Source organism: Astatotilapia calliptera, chromosome 7 (assembly GCF_900246225.1).
Source record: "Astatotilapia calliptera chromosome 7, fAstCal1.2, whole genome shotgun sequence".
In the NCBI taxonomy this organism is placed as follows: Eukaryota; Metazoa; Chordata; class Actinopteri; order Cichliformes; family Cichlidae; genus Astatotilapia; species Astatotilapia calliptera.
The window spans coordinates 7,125,545-7,140,847 of NC_039308.1; the positions used below are offsets into that span (position 1 = coordinate 7,125,545).

At 40.1% G+C, this 15,303-nt stretch overlaps 1 protein-coding gene across 1 annotated transcript in view; it reads right to left on the reverse strand.

Moving 5' to 3' along the window:
* Positions 1 to 15,303, reverse strand: part of spon1b (spondin 1b) — a 118,239-nt gene that overhangs the window by 67,321 nt on the left and 35,615 nt on the right. The window contains exon 6 of the mRNA XM_026172776.1: positions 14,682 to 14,830. Within this exon, the coding sequence (XP_026028561.1) occupies positions 14,682 to 14,830 (149 nt within the window). The remainder of the gene's footprint in view (positions 1 to 14,681; positions 14,831 to 15,303) is intronic.

Here is a 15,303-nt window from a genome sequence, read left to right on the forward strand (position 1 = left end):
GCAGGGAGAGATAATGCAAACACTATGAGATTACAGAGAAAGGAAAAAGCAAGAAAAAAAAGTACTGACATTAGGATGAGAATGTCAAGAAACTGGAAAACCGATAAGACATTGGATGCACATTTTATTGCACGTAAATGCTGTGTGCTTTACATAAAAGGAATGTAGCATATGCCTTTGATTGATTGATCATGCTCATAAGAGCATGAGAAAAAGGAAAACATTTTTGGGTGTTTGGGAGGGGATGCCAGTCAGTTAGGCAGTGAGGTGTTTGAAGAAAATGAACGGCGAAAAGGAAGCAAAAATCCCGAGAAGAAACAGTAACATTATAAAAAAAGACAAGCTGAGAAAATAGAATAAAAATAGGAAGCCACAAAGCCTTTTTGAGTTTATTCAATTAAAAGATGACATTCAAATTTAAGGTCATGGCCTGTTCCAGGAACACTGAGATTACCCTTTGTAAATAAATACGCTACATGAAAAAAAAAAAAAAAATTAATGAACTTCTTTAGTTCCTCTAGAAATTCATTTGCTACACTGCTCATTATGTGACATCTTTTTCAGTTTGACTTTATGTATTGAATTCTATCACAGAGCCGGCAGCAACGTTGGTGAGAGGCAGCAGAAAGATAGCAGCAACAATTCTACTGCAGAAAAGGGCAACATTTCCTCTACAACATTCACGCCTGTACAGCTCTGCTTCTCTTACCTGTTGAAAGTGAAGCTTTGGTTGTTACTATTATATTACACTGTTTGGCTGCTGGGTCATTTTCCTCGAGCTCTGCACTACCATTGTGGACTGGCTATGGAGCAGGTTAGCATATTACCTTCACTTTTATAGACGGATAGCTGTCCGTGGTCTGGAAATAGTTTGGACTTTACTGTCATGCTATAATGCATCTCCAACACATAAAATCTGTAGACTGCTAAACAGAGAAGCCCTCTCCCTCTCCCAGCCACCTCTTCCAGCTTGTCCGGGGGAACACCAAGGCGTTCCCAGGCCAGCCGAGAGATATAATCTCTCCAGCGTGTCCTGGGTCTGCCCCGGGGCCTCCTCCCGGTGGGACATGACCAGGACACCTCACCCAGGAGGCGCCCAGGGGGCATCCTTATCAGATGCCCGAACCACTTCAACTGGCTCCTTTCGATGTGGAGGAGCAGCGGCTTTACTCTGAGCCCCTCCCAGATGGCTGAACTTCAAATCAAATTCAAATTCAAATTTTATTTGTCACGTACACAGTCATACACAGTACGATATGTAGTGAAATGCTTGGACAACTGCTCGTGACCTAAAGAAAACAAAAAAGGAAAAGGCTATGAATAAGATAGGAAATAAATATGAAAAATTAAAAAGGGTAAATTTAACTAGGAAGGAATAAAATATAAATTAAGGTTAAAAATGAAATAACTGTACAACACAAATTAGAATGAAGGGTAAATTTAACTGGGAAGAATAAGATAAAATATATAAATTAAAGTTGAAAATAAAATAACTGTACAACAAAATACACAATACACAATATAGAACTATATAAGAATGTATGAAGAAATCTAAATATAAATAAATATATACACAATAACAGCAGCTGTACAAGTATTAACCGGAAATGAGGAATATAGTGACCAGTGTTGTGCAAAAACAAAGTCCAGAAAGTCCAGTGTGTGTGTAAGAACCATATGTGTGGGTCAGTACTGTGTGGTGGTGTGATTGAGAGACCGTATCGCCTGCGGGAAGAAGCTCCTCCTCAGTCTCTCTGTGTTGGTCTTCAGGGAGCGGAATCGCTTTCCTGACCTCAACAGAGAGAACAGTCTGTTGTTGGGATGGCTGAGGTCCTTCACGATCTTCCTGGCCTTGGTCCAGCACCGCCTGCTGTAGATTGAGTGCAGGTCAGGGAGCTCGGAGCGGATGGTGCGCTCAGCTGACCGCACAACCCTCTGTAGAGCTCGTCTGTCCTGCATGGTGCTGTTCCCGAACCAGGTTAAGATGTTTCCCGCCAGGATGCTCTCTATGGTGCACGAGTAAAAGTTCCTGAGCACCTTGGAGGGCAGTTGGAAGTCTCTCAAGCGTCTGAGGTGGTAGAGACGCTGACGGGCCTTTTTCACCACGGTGTTGATGTGACAGGACCATGACAGGTCCTGCGTGATGTGAACTCCGAGGTATTTGAAGCTGTCCACTCTCTCCACTGGGCACTCGTTGATGACGGGGGTCTGGTAGTTCCTCTCCTGCTTAGTGCTGAAGTCCACTATCAGCTCCTTTGTCTTACTGACGTTTAGAAGGAGGTTGTTCCTCTGGCACCAGTTCTCCAGATTCCTAATCTCCTTCACGTAGGCCATCTCGTTGTTATCAGAGATCAGGCCCACCACGACGGTGTCGTCAGCAAACTTGATGATGGTGGTGGAGCTGGTAGTGGCCACACAGTCATATGTGACACTTCTCACCCTATCTCTAAGTGAGAGGCCAGCCACCCTTCGGAGAAAGCTAATTTCTTCTGCTTGTATCATGGGAGCCCATCCTCCTGCAGGCCACCCGCAGGAGGGGCCTTAGGGGTTGAGTGCATTGTGTGCCGGGTGGCGGCCAGGAGTGGAGGCCTCGTCACTGGTCGCCAATACTGGCAACTGGGACATGGAAAAGAAACTAACACATAAAAATGGCTTAAAACATGTTAATTTCCCAAAAATAAAAAATACAAATATTTTAATTATTTATTAGAGCCGAGTCTATGACCCAATCATTAGCAACAGCTTTTCCTCTTAAATTTCTTGAAAAATGGTCGTCAGTCTCTTGACAGATTTGGGCTCCCATGGTTACTTTGTGAACAACATCTAATGGCCTTTGTTACCCTTTGTACAAACAACTTTTCTTAACTTTTCTTTCTTATTTTTTATTCTTATAAGCCTGCTAATTTTGATCAGCTAAGTTTTTTCTCACTCAATACACAACAGTAGTACTTGTGAGGTCGGGCTTTTAACCAGGGACGTGCAGAGGGGGGGGCTAGAGGGGCTTGAGCACCCCCCCCCTTCCCTGATGAGTGCCCAAAGTGCCCTTTTGTTGAGGCAACTTTTAAATTTTTTTTATTTATTTATTTATTTTTTTTATGTGTGTGTGCGTGCGGAGTCCTGTCTGTGCCCCTCAACAATAATATTTAACTATTAATCATAGTTTTGCTAAATAAAAGGATCTGGCTTGCATCAGTCACATGATCACATTTAACCAATGATCGCCCTCGACGGCAGAACGCGCTGGTTACGAGCCGGGAACGAGCTCACAAAGAGCACGCGCATTTTTTGCGGTCCGGAGCTGTAGGAGAAACACAAGTTAACTCAGAGACACAGACTGATGCGACAAACCCAGTAAGTAGGTGTACAGCGTACAGTGTGTAGCACACAGGAATATTAGCTTATTACGTACACGTTGGTAAGCTGTCTTGTTGCAACTGACGAACTGAAACAAACGAGCGTGCTGTGTGTGCAGCAGCGCGACAAACATTACCTGTCCTTTTATTAACTGCACAAGTAGTGCTGGTCATAGCTGCTGGCTACCTGGCTGTCATGGGTCTGTAGCTCTGTCACCGTTTTAGGGAACATATTTAGTTTTAGAGTAAGTTTCTGGGCATTTCCTGCCTTTCTGGAGGGATTATATTTCACTAAAAAACGATCTAATATGCATGTCCACATAATAATTATTATAATTATAATATATTAAAAAACACACGCTGTATTTTAAAGAACATACATTAAGAAGCAGATTATATTAGATTTATATTTTAAATAAGACAAAAGTTGGATTTTACAGCAGTAAAATGATTGTATCTCTACAGTTTAAAAATGTAATAAGCTTTGCCCTGCACAGAGTGTATAGTGAAACAAATGGAATCATCATAAATACATTATTTCATATTTATTACTTCCCCCTCCTCATTGCTTTATTATTGTAGCTCTAGTAATAAATAATAATGTAAGGATGCCCATAGTATATACAGTATTCTGAAGAAGGTCTAAAATGTCACTGTGTGTGCATGTGTGTGTTTTATTTAGCTGGATTTAAAAAAATATTACTCATGATATAACATTGTGCAGACATGGCTGGTAAGGACATGAGGAGGAAACAGTAGGAGCTGTATGAGGCTACTAAAGGCAGTGCTATAACATTTTTCTGTCATCATTTTATTATAGATTAAGTGCAAGAGTTGTTAGGTGTGGATAATCAGATTATAGTTTATTGCAATACTTTACTTTATTGTACTTTATTGAGCCCCGTGGGGAAATTGCTCTCTGCATTTAACCCATTCACTTAGTGAAGCAGTGGGCAGCCATTGGGCGCCCGGGGAGCAGTGTGTAGGGACGGTACCTTGCTCAGGGGTACCTCAGGGTAGCTGTTAAGGGGAATCGAACCCCCGACCTTCCGATCATGGGGCAACCACTCTACCTACTGAGCTATCCCTGCCCCTAGCAAGTTGCAAGTTGTGCCTTGTTCTCAGATAGACAGCAAGTGGAGAGTGATATATGAAATGATGGGAAGGAAGGAAGAAGAGAAGCAAAGAGTGATTCACAGGCAGAGCCGAGTTTATGTCACAGTTTTTCGTTGCCTTATGGTTCCAAGCGCTGTCACCAATCTTTGCATTTTGCTATTATCTCATGACACTTGTTTAATCAGCTACCATCTCTCCTGTGGACTTTTTAATGTCTACAGTCTCAGATCAACACAGCCCTGCCCTTCCCATATTAGATTCTTGATGAATGTGTGTTGTTGTTATTCAGCATGGTTCAATGTGCCCCTTTTTAACTTTGAGCACCCGCCCCTTTAAACCTCTCTGCACGTCCCTGCTTTTAACATCAGAGTTGGAAAAGCTGAAATAGCAAAGGAAGAAAGTAACCTTTTACAGCAGGTCAGCATTCCCTTTCCCCCACTCCATCCCAACTTTTCACCCTCTCTGATACTGGTTTTGCCAGAGGTCTCTTCCTGTTAAAAGGGACTTCTTCCTCGCAACAGAAAGACTTTTAACCTACAATATAAAGCACCATGAGATCACTGTTTTTGTAAACTGATAATAAAAAAATTTAAATTGTATTTAAACTGAACTTTCAAAAAAAAGTATAAAATTTCCTGACATGTTTTAAGGATGGATGAAAAAATTTAATAATTAAATTTTGAACAAAGTGGACAAAAAAGAAACTGCAAAGAGAAACAAAAAGCGAGACAGAAGATAAAAGTATAAGATAAGTAACTTAAGGAACTAAAGTTTTTCCACTTTGAAGAGGGAATGGGGAAAAAAAGAAAATAGATATTAATAAAGGCAATTCCTAATGAAATGAAATAATGAAAATAGGTTCAGACTAGCAGCAGAAAGGCACAAACCTCTTGCCATGACCATCCTCTGTGGCACAGAGGTCACTGTGACACATTTCAAACTTTTTGTGAAAGTGAGATTTTAAAAGCGTCACTTTGGGCAGAGAAAATGTCAGATGCAGTTTTCCCCAGGGAGATCTGATAGGTAGTAGCTCAGGGCAGTAAATGGTCAGGTCTATGGCTCAGGGCAACGTTTGGAGCAAAAACCTGTGTCTGTGACCACCTCTGTCCACCTCTCTTTATACCCCTGCCTCCTTTGTGTCCCTGTTTTAAAAGGAAAAAAAAAAAAAACATGGATTCTGGCTGCTGCCTACAGTGCTAAAAGCTGAACAAAAAAATGGTTTCCACAACAACAGCTGTAGTCATAACACACAGTGCCCTGAAGCGCTTGCTGAGCAATGCATGCGGAAAGAAGAAGATTGCGATTCACAAATCCTTTCAGAGGTAAGCTGGAGTGTACAAGTAAAATCATCATTAAGGCAAAGAACAAAATTAAGGTAATTAAAATGTGACCAACACTTCTTCATTTTAAAGTTGATACAAATTTCTTGTTGGCCAGCAGCTCTTGACATTTCTCTGTCTGATCTTGACGTGATCACAGCTGGTTGAGAGTACGTGGCATTTCAGTGGAAGTAATAAATCAGGTAGCTGCAGGTTTTTTTTGTGTCCTCTATCGTGAGCTGTGGCATTAACAAGGATGAGAACGTAATCCCTGGCCAGCAGCACTTTACATTTTACAACCTCCATTCATGTGATGGTTATAAACTCTCTGCCTCATGTGACATTTGAAACCAATCAATAATTAAATGCGGCGTGTAATTTTGTTTCTTGAGTTGGAGAGTGGTGACATTAAAACATACTTTTGGGTCCCAAAGGGACAAAAATCTCTCATACTTGTCTGCTCTTAACCTGCTGACATGAGTGATTTTCACTTTAGTTCACTAAAGTAAAAACCAGACACTTAGCATTATTATCGCAGTGGTGGCACCAAAGGTTATTTAGGAATCATTTGTGGATGATCAAGAATTTGTAGCATATTTAATAAGCTGCCCCATACAACTTGCCAATAAGAAGATTCCACGTCTTTAAACAGGATTTAAACAGCCAAACCATAAGCGAAACGTCAACATTAAAAACACACACTGATCAGATTAAAACTACCTGACATGGGATTACACTGTGCAGTGATTATCACTGTTTCCCGACAGTAAGGAGGTCCAAACCCAGTGGCTCAGTGGGGCCTGTGTGGAGTCTGCATATTTTCCTGGAGCCTGCACTGTGTTCGCCCATAATAAGGGTGAATCCCGCCTCTAGCCTCCGAGCTCAAGACCTCCAGAAACCCCAAAATGGATATGCATTATCTCATTACAATGCCATGTTCTGCTGGGAAAACTTGGACCCTTTGTCTGGATGTCACTTTCAAATGCATCACCCACCTAAAGTTTGCTGCAGACCTCATTCCTCAACTAATGTCTCTGTAGCCAGCATGAGCAGAGCATGTTGTCATTACAGTGGCAATTCCCCTTAGCAGTGAGCTCTCCCATTAGGATAACATACCCCATCACAGTGGAAACTTGCTGGTTAATTTATGAATGAGAAAAATCAACAAAAAACACAAGGTGCTAATCTAGTCTCCAGATCTCAATCCCATCGAGCTTTAAACAAGCCCAAGCCCTCGCAAAGCCCAGAGATTCCATGTTCCCATCATCACTCCAAAGCAAACACTGCATCTGTGCTTTACCGCTAAAAGGATACAACAGCTGACGGTAGCACAGCACCCCTGAATTTCAGGGATTTCACATTTTGCCAGGTGAATTGCGTTTTGATAATCTTGATAACCATCTATCAACATATGAACATATGATTCTTTTATACTTCAACGTTTCTTAATTCGTGTTGTAGTCTAAGAAGCATTTTGTAAATCACCTTTGATTATGTTGCATCCACATAAACAGTCTGTGTGAAGTACAAAAGAAGGAATGGATAACTTTTTAGCTTTAAAAAATGTTTCTGCATCCACTAACAGTGAGAGAGTGCCAGCAACGCGTGTGCTTGCCACACCAAAAGCCCTGAAATATTGTCCAGCGTCCCCAGAAGCAAAGTCAGCAGGTGACCGATAATGGGTTCCCAGATTGCATCGTTTGTAATGTAGGCAGCAGGTTTTGTGAAAGTGTTCTAATTCAATGCATTAATCACAACAAACATTTGCAATACAAGTAGTCAGACCAGGTAAAATGTAGTTATACACACATCTGTATTAAACACATTGTGCTGTGGAACTACAGAGCTGGGCGATATAAGATTTTTTCATTTCACGATATGTTTTTTTCATTTCAGGCAGGCGATAACGATATATCACGATATAAGCCAAATAACTATATTTGTAAGATTTAAATGTGCCGTTGCTCACAAGTAAAATGTGAAATAATCAGCAGCTTGTTTTTATTTAAATATTTATTTCCCATAATAAGTTCAACAGGGTAGATGTACTTAAGGAACATGAGACTTTTTCAGATAAATAAAGGCAAATATTGCAAACTACACAAAAGGCAGCCGCTAAAGCGTTTAAGTTTCAAAATAGAACAACCAAAACAGACTACTAAATTGTCAATTCTACTTGGAAACAAAATATTAATTCTAAAAATAAATCTTAGTTTGTTTTACAGAAGAACAGACAAAATTGACTAACTTTTGTCAATATCAAATAAACTGAGAACTAAAAGGAAATTCTCAATCTCTCCTTGTTGTATAGCTTAGCTTTTCCAACAGTTTTAACAGTTACTTAAAACAAAAGCCAAATGGCGAATTAGCGCTTCCAGTGAGAGATTGAGCATGCACCGGTTTATTGTATTTCCAGACTTGCTTTCGGCACAATTTACAGTGCACGCTACTCTGTTTTTTGTCAGACTTGAAATAGCCGAAATAACTTCACACTACGGAACTTCTATGGCTCTTCCGTTCGACAATCTCTCCAGCATTGGAACCATCATCTGTTTTCTCTTCGGTAACCTTCGGTCACATTCTCGGTTGATTTTTCTAGTCGGCACACTCATTTCCTCCATTACCCGGGCGGCACGGCGGCTGGCTGCTTCCCAAACAAATACACATGTGCGGCTTGGCACTTGTGCTGTACGTAGCAAGTCACGTGACGTGACGCTGCGGCTTTGATTGGTTGCTACTTAATTTGGATTGGCTGTTCTTTTTTTTTTTTTAAGAGGACAAGAGCGGTGAGGTCTATCGCAATAGTTAAATTTTTCTATCGAGAAAAAGTTATTTCGCAATAGATATCGTTATCGTTCTATCGCCCAGCTCTACCTTATGGTGATTCGCATGTGTTACCAATTAAATTCCTTCAACTTGCATTAAATATATCCTAATATTGCTAATGATGCTGATTAAACAAACAATGGAATGGCAGTTTTAAAAAATTTGAATAAAATCCTTTAAACTCTACCTGAGTGTAGTCGTAGGATTACAGGTACTATAAAAGGTCTGCAGCTTATTAACTTCAGTAAACTGCCAACAGCACTTGAGGTTACTGGCATGTTTAAATCTGCAATATAATGCTCTATGTGCACTGTGATATGAGCAAATTTTCCACAGGCTCATGCATGTTGGGCTGCGCCCGCAGGGCATTTGTGCAAACGGGAGTGGATGCCAGGTGCAGGAGGAGGACGGACGGCAAGATCGGCAAGTTCAGCTTGACCAAGCAGGAGAGGACTGTTGTAAGTCGTGTCTTTAATGAACGCAGAGGCCTTGTGAAAAAATGTCACAGCTGTTCACTCTTTTGTAATGCGACACACGCGGCTCTGTCAACATCATATTTAGCATCTAAATGTTTATGTACAGAAAACCCTGTGTTTAACTTTCAATAGGTTATTAAATCTCATGTCAGTGTAGGTACATCATCACAGTGAGAGCCCTGAGGTCTCATCTCCCCTCCCCGGCCTGTCTGTGTCTCTGTCTGCCAGTCTGCTTGTCTTGTGCCGGGCTTAGGCGTTTGTTAGATGGGGAGCATTGGCTGGCGCTGCGATGGAGAGGTTGGTCTTAAGGCTTTGTCCACACATCACCACAGCTGATTGCTCCTCTGGATGGTTGGGATTCTCAGCTAAGACAGGGATTACTGACCCATGTCGGCTTCCCACCTTTACAGCAGCCACTTCGATGTTCACCCAGTCTGAACCTTAATGCCCCAGCGAATTGAAAGAAAAATGTGTATGTGTGTATCTGTGTTTTACTTTTCTTGTGCCTGAAACCTTGGAAAGTTAACTAATATATATTTTTGAAACAGATACCCAACTATACATAACCCAGCTTAAAATAACAAAGCACAGGGCCCTGTGTGGTATTGGTATTTTGGTACCAAGCACATTTTTTGAGATTGCAGCTTCAAGCAGGATAATGTGCCATGTCGCAAAGCTCAAAGCATCTCAGACTGGTTCTTTGGACAATGAGGTCACTGTATTCAAATGGCTCCCACAGTCACCAGATCTCTATTCAATAGAGCTCCTCATGGATGATATGGAAGATTTACAGAAAAGTTGCAGCAACTGTGTGATGGTGTCATGTCAATAAAGGCCAGGATTGTTGAGGGGCCAAGGATGCTGTATCTGGAACACAGCTCATGCAACAAACTCAAAATCATCAGTTTACTGTCCATAGCAATTTACTCTTTACCGTTCACCTTTAGGATATTACTAGGATATGAAATCATTCTTTCAAACTGAAAAGAAGGAAAAATGTCATTCATACTTATCTGCAGTTTAACATGTATAGTAAACGCCAGTATCACAAAATTCCGTTCCAAGCTGAGTAAAGCAGATGTTCTTTCTTTTCATCAACATCTCTAGCAGTGTAAAAATGGGCTGACTTGGCTTATGATTAAAAACTAGCGAATCGACAACCTCAAGCAAAGTACAACAACAAAAGAGCAACATGAAAGAGGTGCCATTCTCCCTCTTATGCGTCAGTGTAACATCAAAACACATTTCAAGCTGCTATTTTGAGGCAGTCAGTAGGTGCATTTAAAACTACATAAAAATTCATCTTAGTCAGTGCACATATAAATGAGAGCGTTAGAAGTTTTCCAAAAAAAACCAAAAAACTGTACCAGATCCTGATCATTTGCTGATGATTTGCTGTTTACAGCACTTCAGATTTAGGTTTGTGATGCTGACAAAAGCCAAAACCAGAAACAGACACTTGGCATTCAGCACATATTGTGGACTTTTCCTTTGGAATCAATTTTAAATACTGTACAATACATAAATATCCGTTTCACTGCCACTTATTGAAGTAGTGTAGCCGCTCTGTCTCAGCTATCCAAGCTCACACTGGATGAGGAGCAGGATACGACTGACACACTGCCAGTCCAAAACAGCGCAAAAGTAGCTTTCAAACAGGATGATGATATGGACCATGGGCAGTCAACAAAGTGTAACACACTGCAACTTCAACCACTGCATGCTTGAAAGACCAGCTAACAAAGGCAAGTCATCATTTGGGGAAGGCAAAATAAAGAAAATGTTGATAATGTGTTCCTGAATTCACTGAATCATATAACACAAGTATGGAAACACTTTTAAATCCAAGTGGAAATGTCAGCTTTGTGTTAACACTGTAAATAAAGGCATTTAGCATCTGTTCCTCCAAATAACTCTACAGATCTTTTAAACTCTTTAGAAATGAGAGACAAAGGTACAGAAACCAAATGACATTTCCATAAATTTATACCATATTATTAAATTTACTAGTATACATTACTAGTACAATTATAATATATTCTTACTGTATATGACTATTTTCATTTTTTGTATTTTTGAACTACTGGGTTGATACTGTATTTATATATTTTTTAACTTATATATGTTATAGGTTTAGTGTATCTTAACGGATATGAATATAAAAATCTTAGATAAATAAAAATAAGCCAGCCTAGCATATTGAAAGACTGAAACACTGCAGGTCTACAGTACATTTTCACATGAACAGGACATACCGATTAAAAAAAAACAACCATTTGAATCATGGGCGTATTAGAAAAAGTTTTTAAGACTTGGTACAAAGTCCAGCAACTTGATAGCTGACATTCCAGTGTACAATCGGGCTGTTTCATCCAACAGCTCAATAGCTAACATTCCAGTCTACAGTACACAATCAAGCCATCTCATTCTACCATGAGACAGGCTGAAGTTTTCATTGTCTCAGGGTGGTTATTAGCCCCAGAGACAGACAGAGCCAGCCAAGAGAGGAGTTAGGGCTGTCTGTCAGCTTATAATGTCTCCACACAACAGCCCAAACCTAAACTGACAGGCACACACCACACTGACAGCCCACCAGCACCACGCTATTGTTCCCTCGCAAATGGCCAGGACGCACCTATCAGTGCCCACAGAAACAGCGTGAGGCAGAAAGAAAACACGCAGAGACATCCATATACTTTAGGTCAAAGCAGTTCACACAAGCAACATTAATGTAACATTTTAATCAGAAGACTAAAATGCGCTATCACAGTAATCACAGTTTTATAACACACTAACATACTGAACATTAATGTTAATGTAAACTGAAACACTGTGTAAACTAAAATGACTGCCAGCTCTTTTGAGAGATGGACAAGAGAGCTTATACTATTTATATTGAATATTTCTGTGTAAAATAAATGCACGTTATAAAGTGTTAGTGGTATACAGCAAAATAGGCTCTTTTAATGCAGTCCAACATTTTGCTATGTGCAATCACTGACATCATTTTATTTTTCCCCAGTCTACCTGTTATGACATCTGTTTATTATAACCTTATTTTGTTTCCACAGTACATCGTGTGATTCTGTGCTTTAGACCTGAAAATTCAGTTTGACATTCCCTTAAAGTTTGGAAATATCCTATAATCAGGTCTTACAAATCAGCTCTTTGCTCCTTCTATATTTCTGGAAAGCAAACAGGGAGACAGGAATTAATGAAAGAAACGGCTGAAATAAACTAGAACTATATCATTGTATTATTTAAAAATTGTATTTATTAATTCATTTTTTGCGAAGAGAAGCCTTCACAAAATTCCTAAACAGTCACACCTGCATTGCAGGCAAGGGGAAGAAAGGGCATTGTGTTCATAGTAGTGGTGCTGGACAGAGAACGATGGGCTCCAGCTATTCTCCTTAGAGCAGGATTGCTTATGTAACTTTAATGCACTTTAGTTATAATTACATAAAGTTATATTCTTAACATTAATCCTGTTTTCTCATCCTCTGTTACTGCATAATGATTATTGGCAAATGACGCTGCAACTGAGGCTATATTCCCCAACCAAAATAAGAAATAAAAAACAGAACAGGGAAATGGAAAACGAGATTTTTAGGTCCTTTCACCAGAGTCAGAATCAAATGTATCAGATTTCCACCACATGCAATCCACTTTAAATCTTTACATTCAGCAGCAATTAGCTACCTGTGTAGCCAACACAACAGTTACTTGTACCAGGAGCTTAAATGGAATTTCATGGTAAGAAGAATTAATCTAGACTGGGGGTTCAGCGCTTGCAGGATCCTGCAAGGGAGCCTTTGGGCTTTGTTACCATTAGTGCCTTACAATGACCCAACCTGCTGCTGCACTCGTTCATCCAGGAGTGGTCGATGGACCCCTGCGGGGGATGCAGCGAGATGATGTAATTTTATTGACGTTATAAGATAAAAAGAACTCAACTTTTACTTTTCTCTTGCACTTGAAAGTCTGTGACCAATAATACCCTTAATGTCCCAGCATGTAAGGCAGAAGGACTCATCAGACACTTTTGCATTTGCTTTTTAACCCTACATACAGAGAAGAACCCAACAATCATATGACCCCCTATCAGCATGCAGTTTGGCAACAGTGGGAAGGAAAAACTCCCTTTTAACAGGAAGAAATCTCCAGGAATCTCTTGAGTAATTAAAGAGTCTAACTTCCAAATAACTACATTTTATTCACAAATTTTTGCTTAATTTTGCTGCTGTAGCCACAGAGCCCCTGATTTCTGAGAAATTCAGTGATTTAAAAAGTCTTTTTTCTAAACACTACCCTTTTTCTACATTTCAGCTATACTTTACTAAATCAAAGCTAAATACTTGTTTTGACACAACAGAGCAGAAACACTGTGGACTGCAGAGACACAAGCACGAGTCATCAGAACGGAAACTAAAAAATCTAAAAACAAAAGTCTGAATATGATTGGGTAAAGATTTTGGCTTTTATAGGCTGGTTTTTAGAACCTTTTATTCACAAATTCATCCATATAAGATTTTACATGATGAATGGAAAAATTGAGGATAAAAATAAGGTCTTGTGCTGATTATAAATGTCTGAAATGCAGTTCTCAGTCACGTATTGCAGCAAGTAAACTCCAAGTGAATGAATGAATATCATTTATAGACGGCAGGTTGAATTCTAATTCAGGATGAAGCTATGCAATTTGCAGTTGAATCCTTCCACGCCACCTTATAGTTGCTGGGACTAATCCCAAGATGTAAAAATCACTGTTCCTTTAAGAATTGCAGTACATAAATGTATGAAAAAAATGCCTTTTGGTAGTCCAGCATATAGCTATAGGAAATTATATATTATATTGACAGACATCCAAGCATTTGGGTTACACACACACACACACACACACACACACACACACACATGCTCAAGCAAACCTGTCAGCTGTGTCCTGTTATGCACTCTTCTCTATCTGCGCTATGTTTCAGTTTTGCCACACGCACACACGAAGAAGAAGAGCTGAGACAACAGCTCGTCCTCCCAGTGTGCTATCCAGTGAATGCCTTCCAAAAATATCCGATCCCCTAAAGGCATAGTTCAGTCAAAAGAAGTTTGCTGATGGTTTCCAAAGGAATCTGATTTCATGCAGTGGCTAGCATTAAAAGCTGTCAATATGCATCTGTTTTAATAAGCAGAAAGATCATAGATAATAATGCCGAGACATGATGTGGAGATGGGAGTGTCACTGTGGTGCTGCACGTTCATCAGCTGCAGCTTTGAAAATGTGTTTTTGCTCAGCGTGCGTGTTGGTGTGTGTGAGCAATATTTCAGCTTGTTCTTCGAGCAACCTGTCATTAATCTCACAGTATGTTGTAATAACCCTCGAACCTGAGCGCCTCAAATGATGATTATACCATATACACTGTTATGGTCTAGAATTGGTGGTTTTTATTTATACTTTTGATGTGTCGTGCCACTAGAACTTTTAATCCAACATGATGGGAAAGGATCATATGAAAAGATAGGAAAATAACACTGACACTTCAAAAACGGAGTGGGTGAGAACCCACAGAGAATCCGTATGATGGTAATCCTACCTTCTGTCGAATCTCTTCTTCCATCTTGATGGGGGAGCCAAACTCAGCCACCTGACGGACTCCCTCACTGGCATAGCCTCCGTACTCCCACAGCACATAACTTCTGGAATGGGATGCACCAATCAGAGCTGACCAGTGGTTGGCACGTCCTACAACACAGGAAGTCAGGAACACTCTTAACTCACTGAAGCTTATGACAACATGTTTATGATTTTTTTAAAAGAAAACTTTTGTTTCAGTTCTTTCATTCACTCATCCTGACTCTGTGCTCATGTTTAACATCTTTAATTTATTTCTACTAGCAGTTTCAGTTACCAGAAGTTACCACAATTGGTTAAGTTACAGTTGTACACGCGTTATGTGTTGGACTGTGTACAGAGACTTAGTGAAATCTCGTCATTTACCACGAGGAAACCTTTATAAGCCAAATACTATATAGACATATGTCATCTAAACCTTCATAGAACACAGACTTGTTTGTTGTGTCTATACCAGTGTACTTACACTTGCCAAGTTGTGAGTGTATAAGGCAAGCATATCCTAAAGCTGAGTTATAGGAATGCTATACACTTCATATCCTCAGTGGCTGCCATCTGGGCTACACATCAATCACATTTCAGAC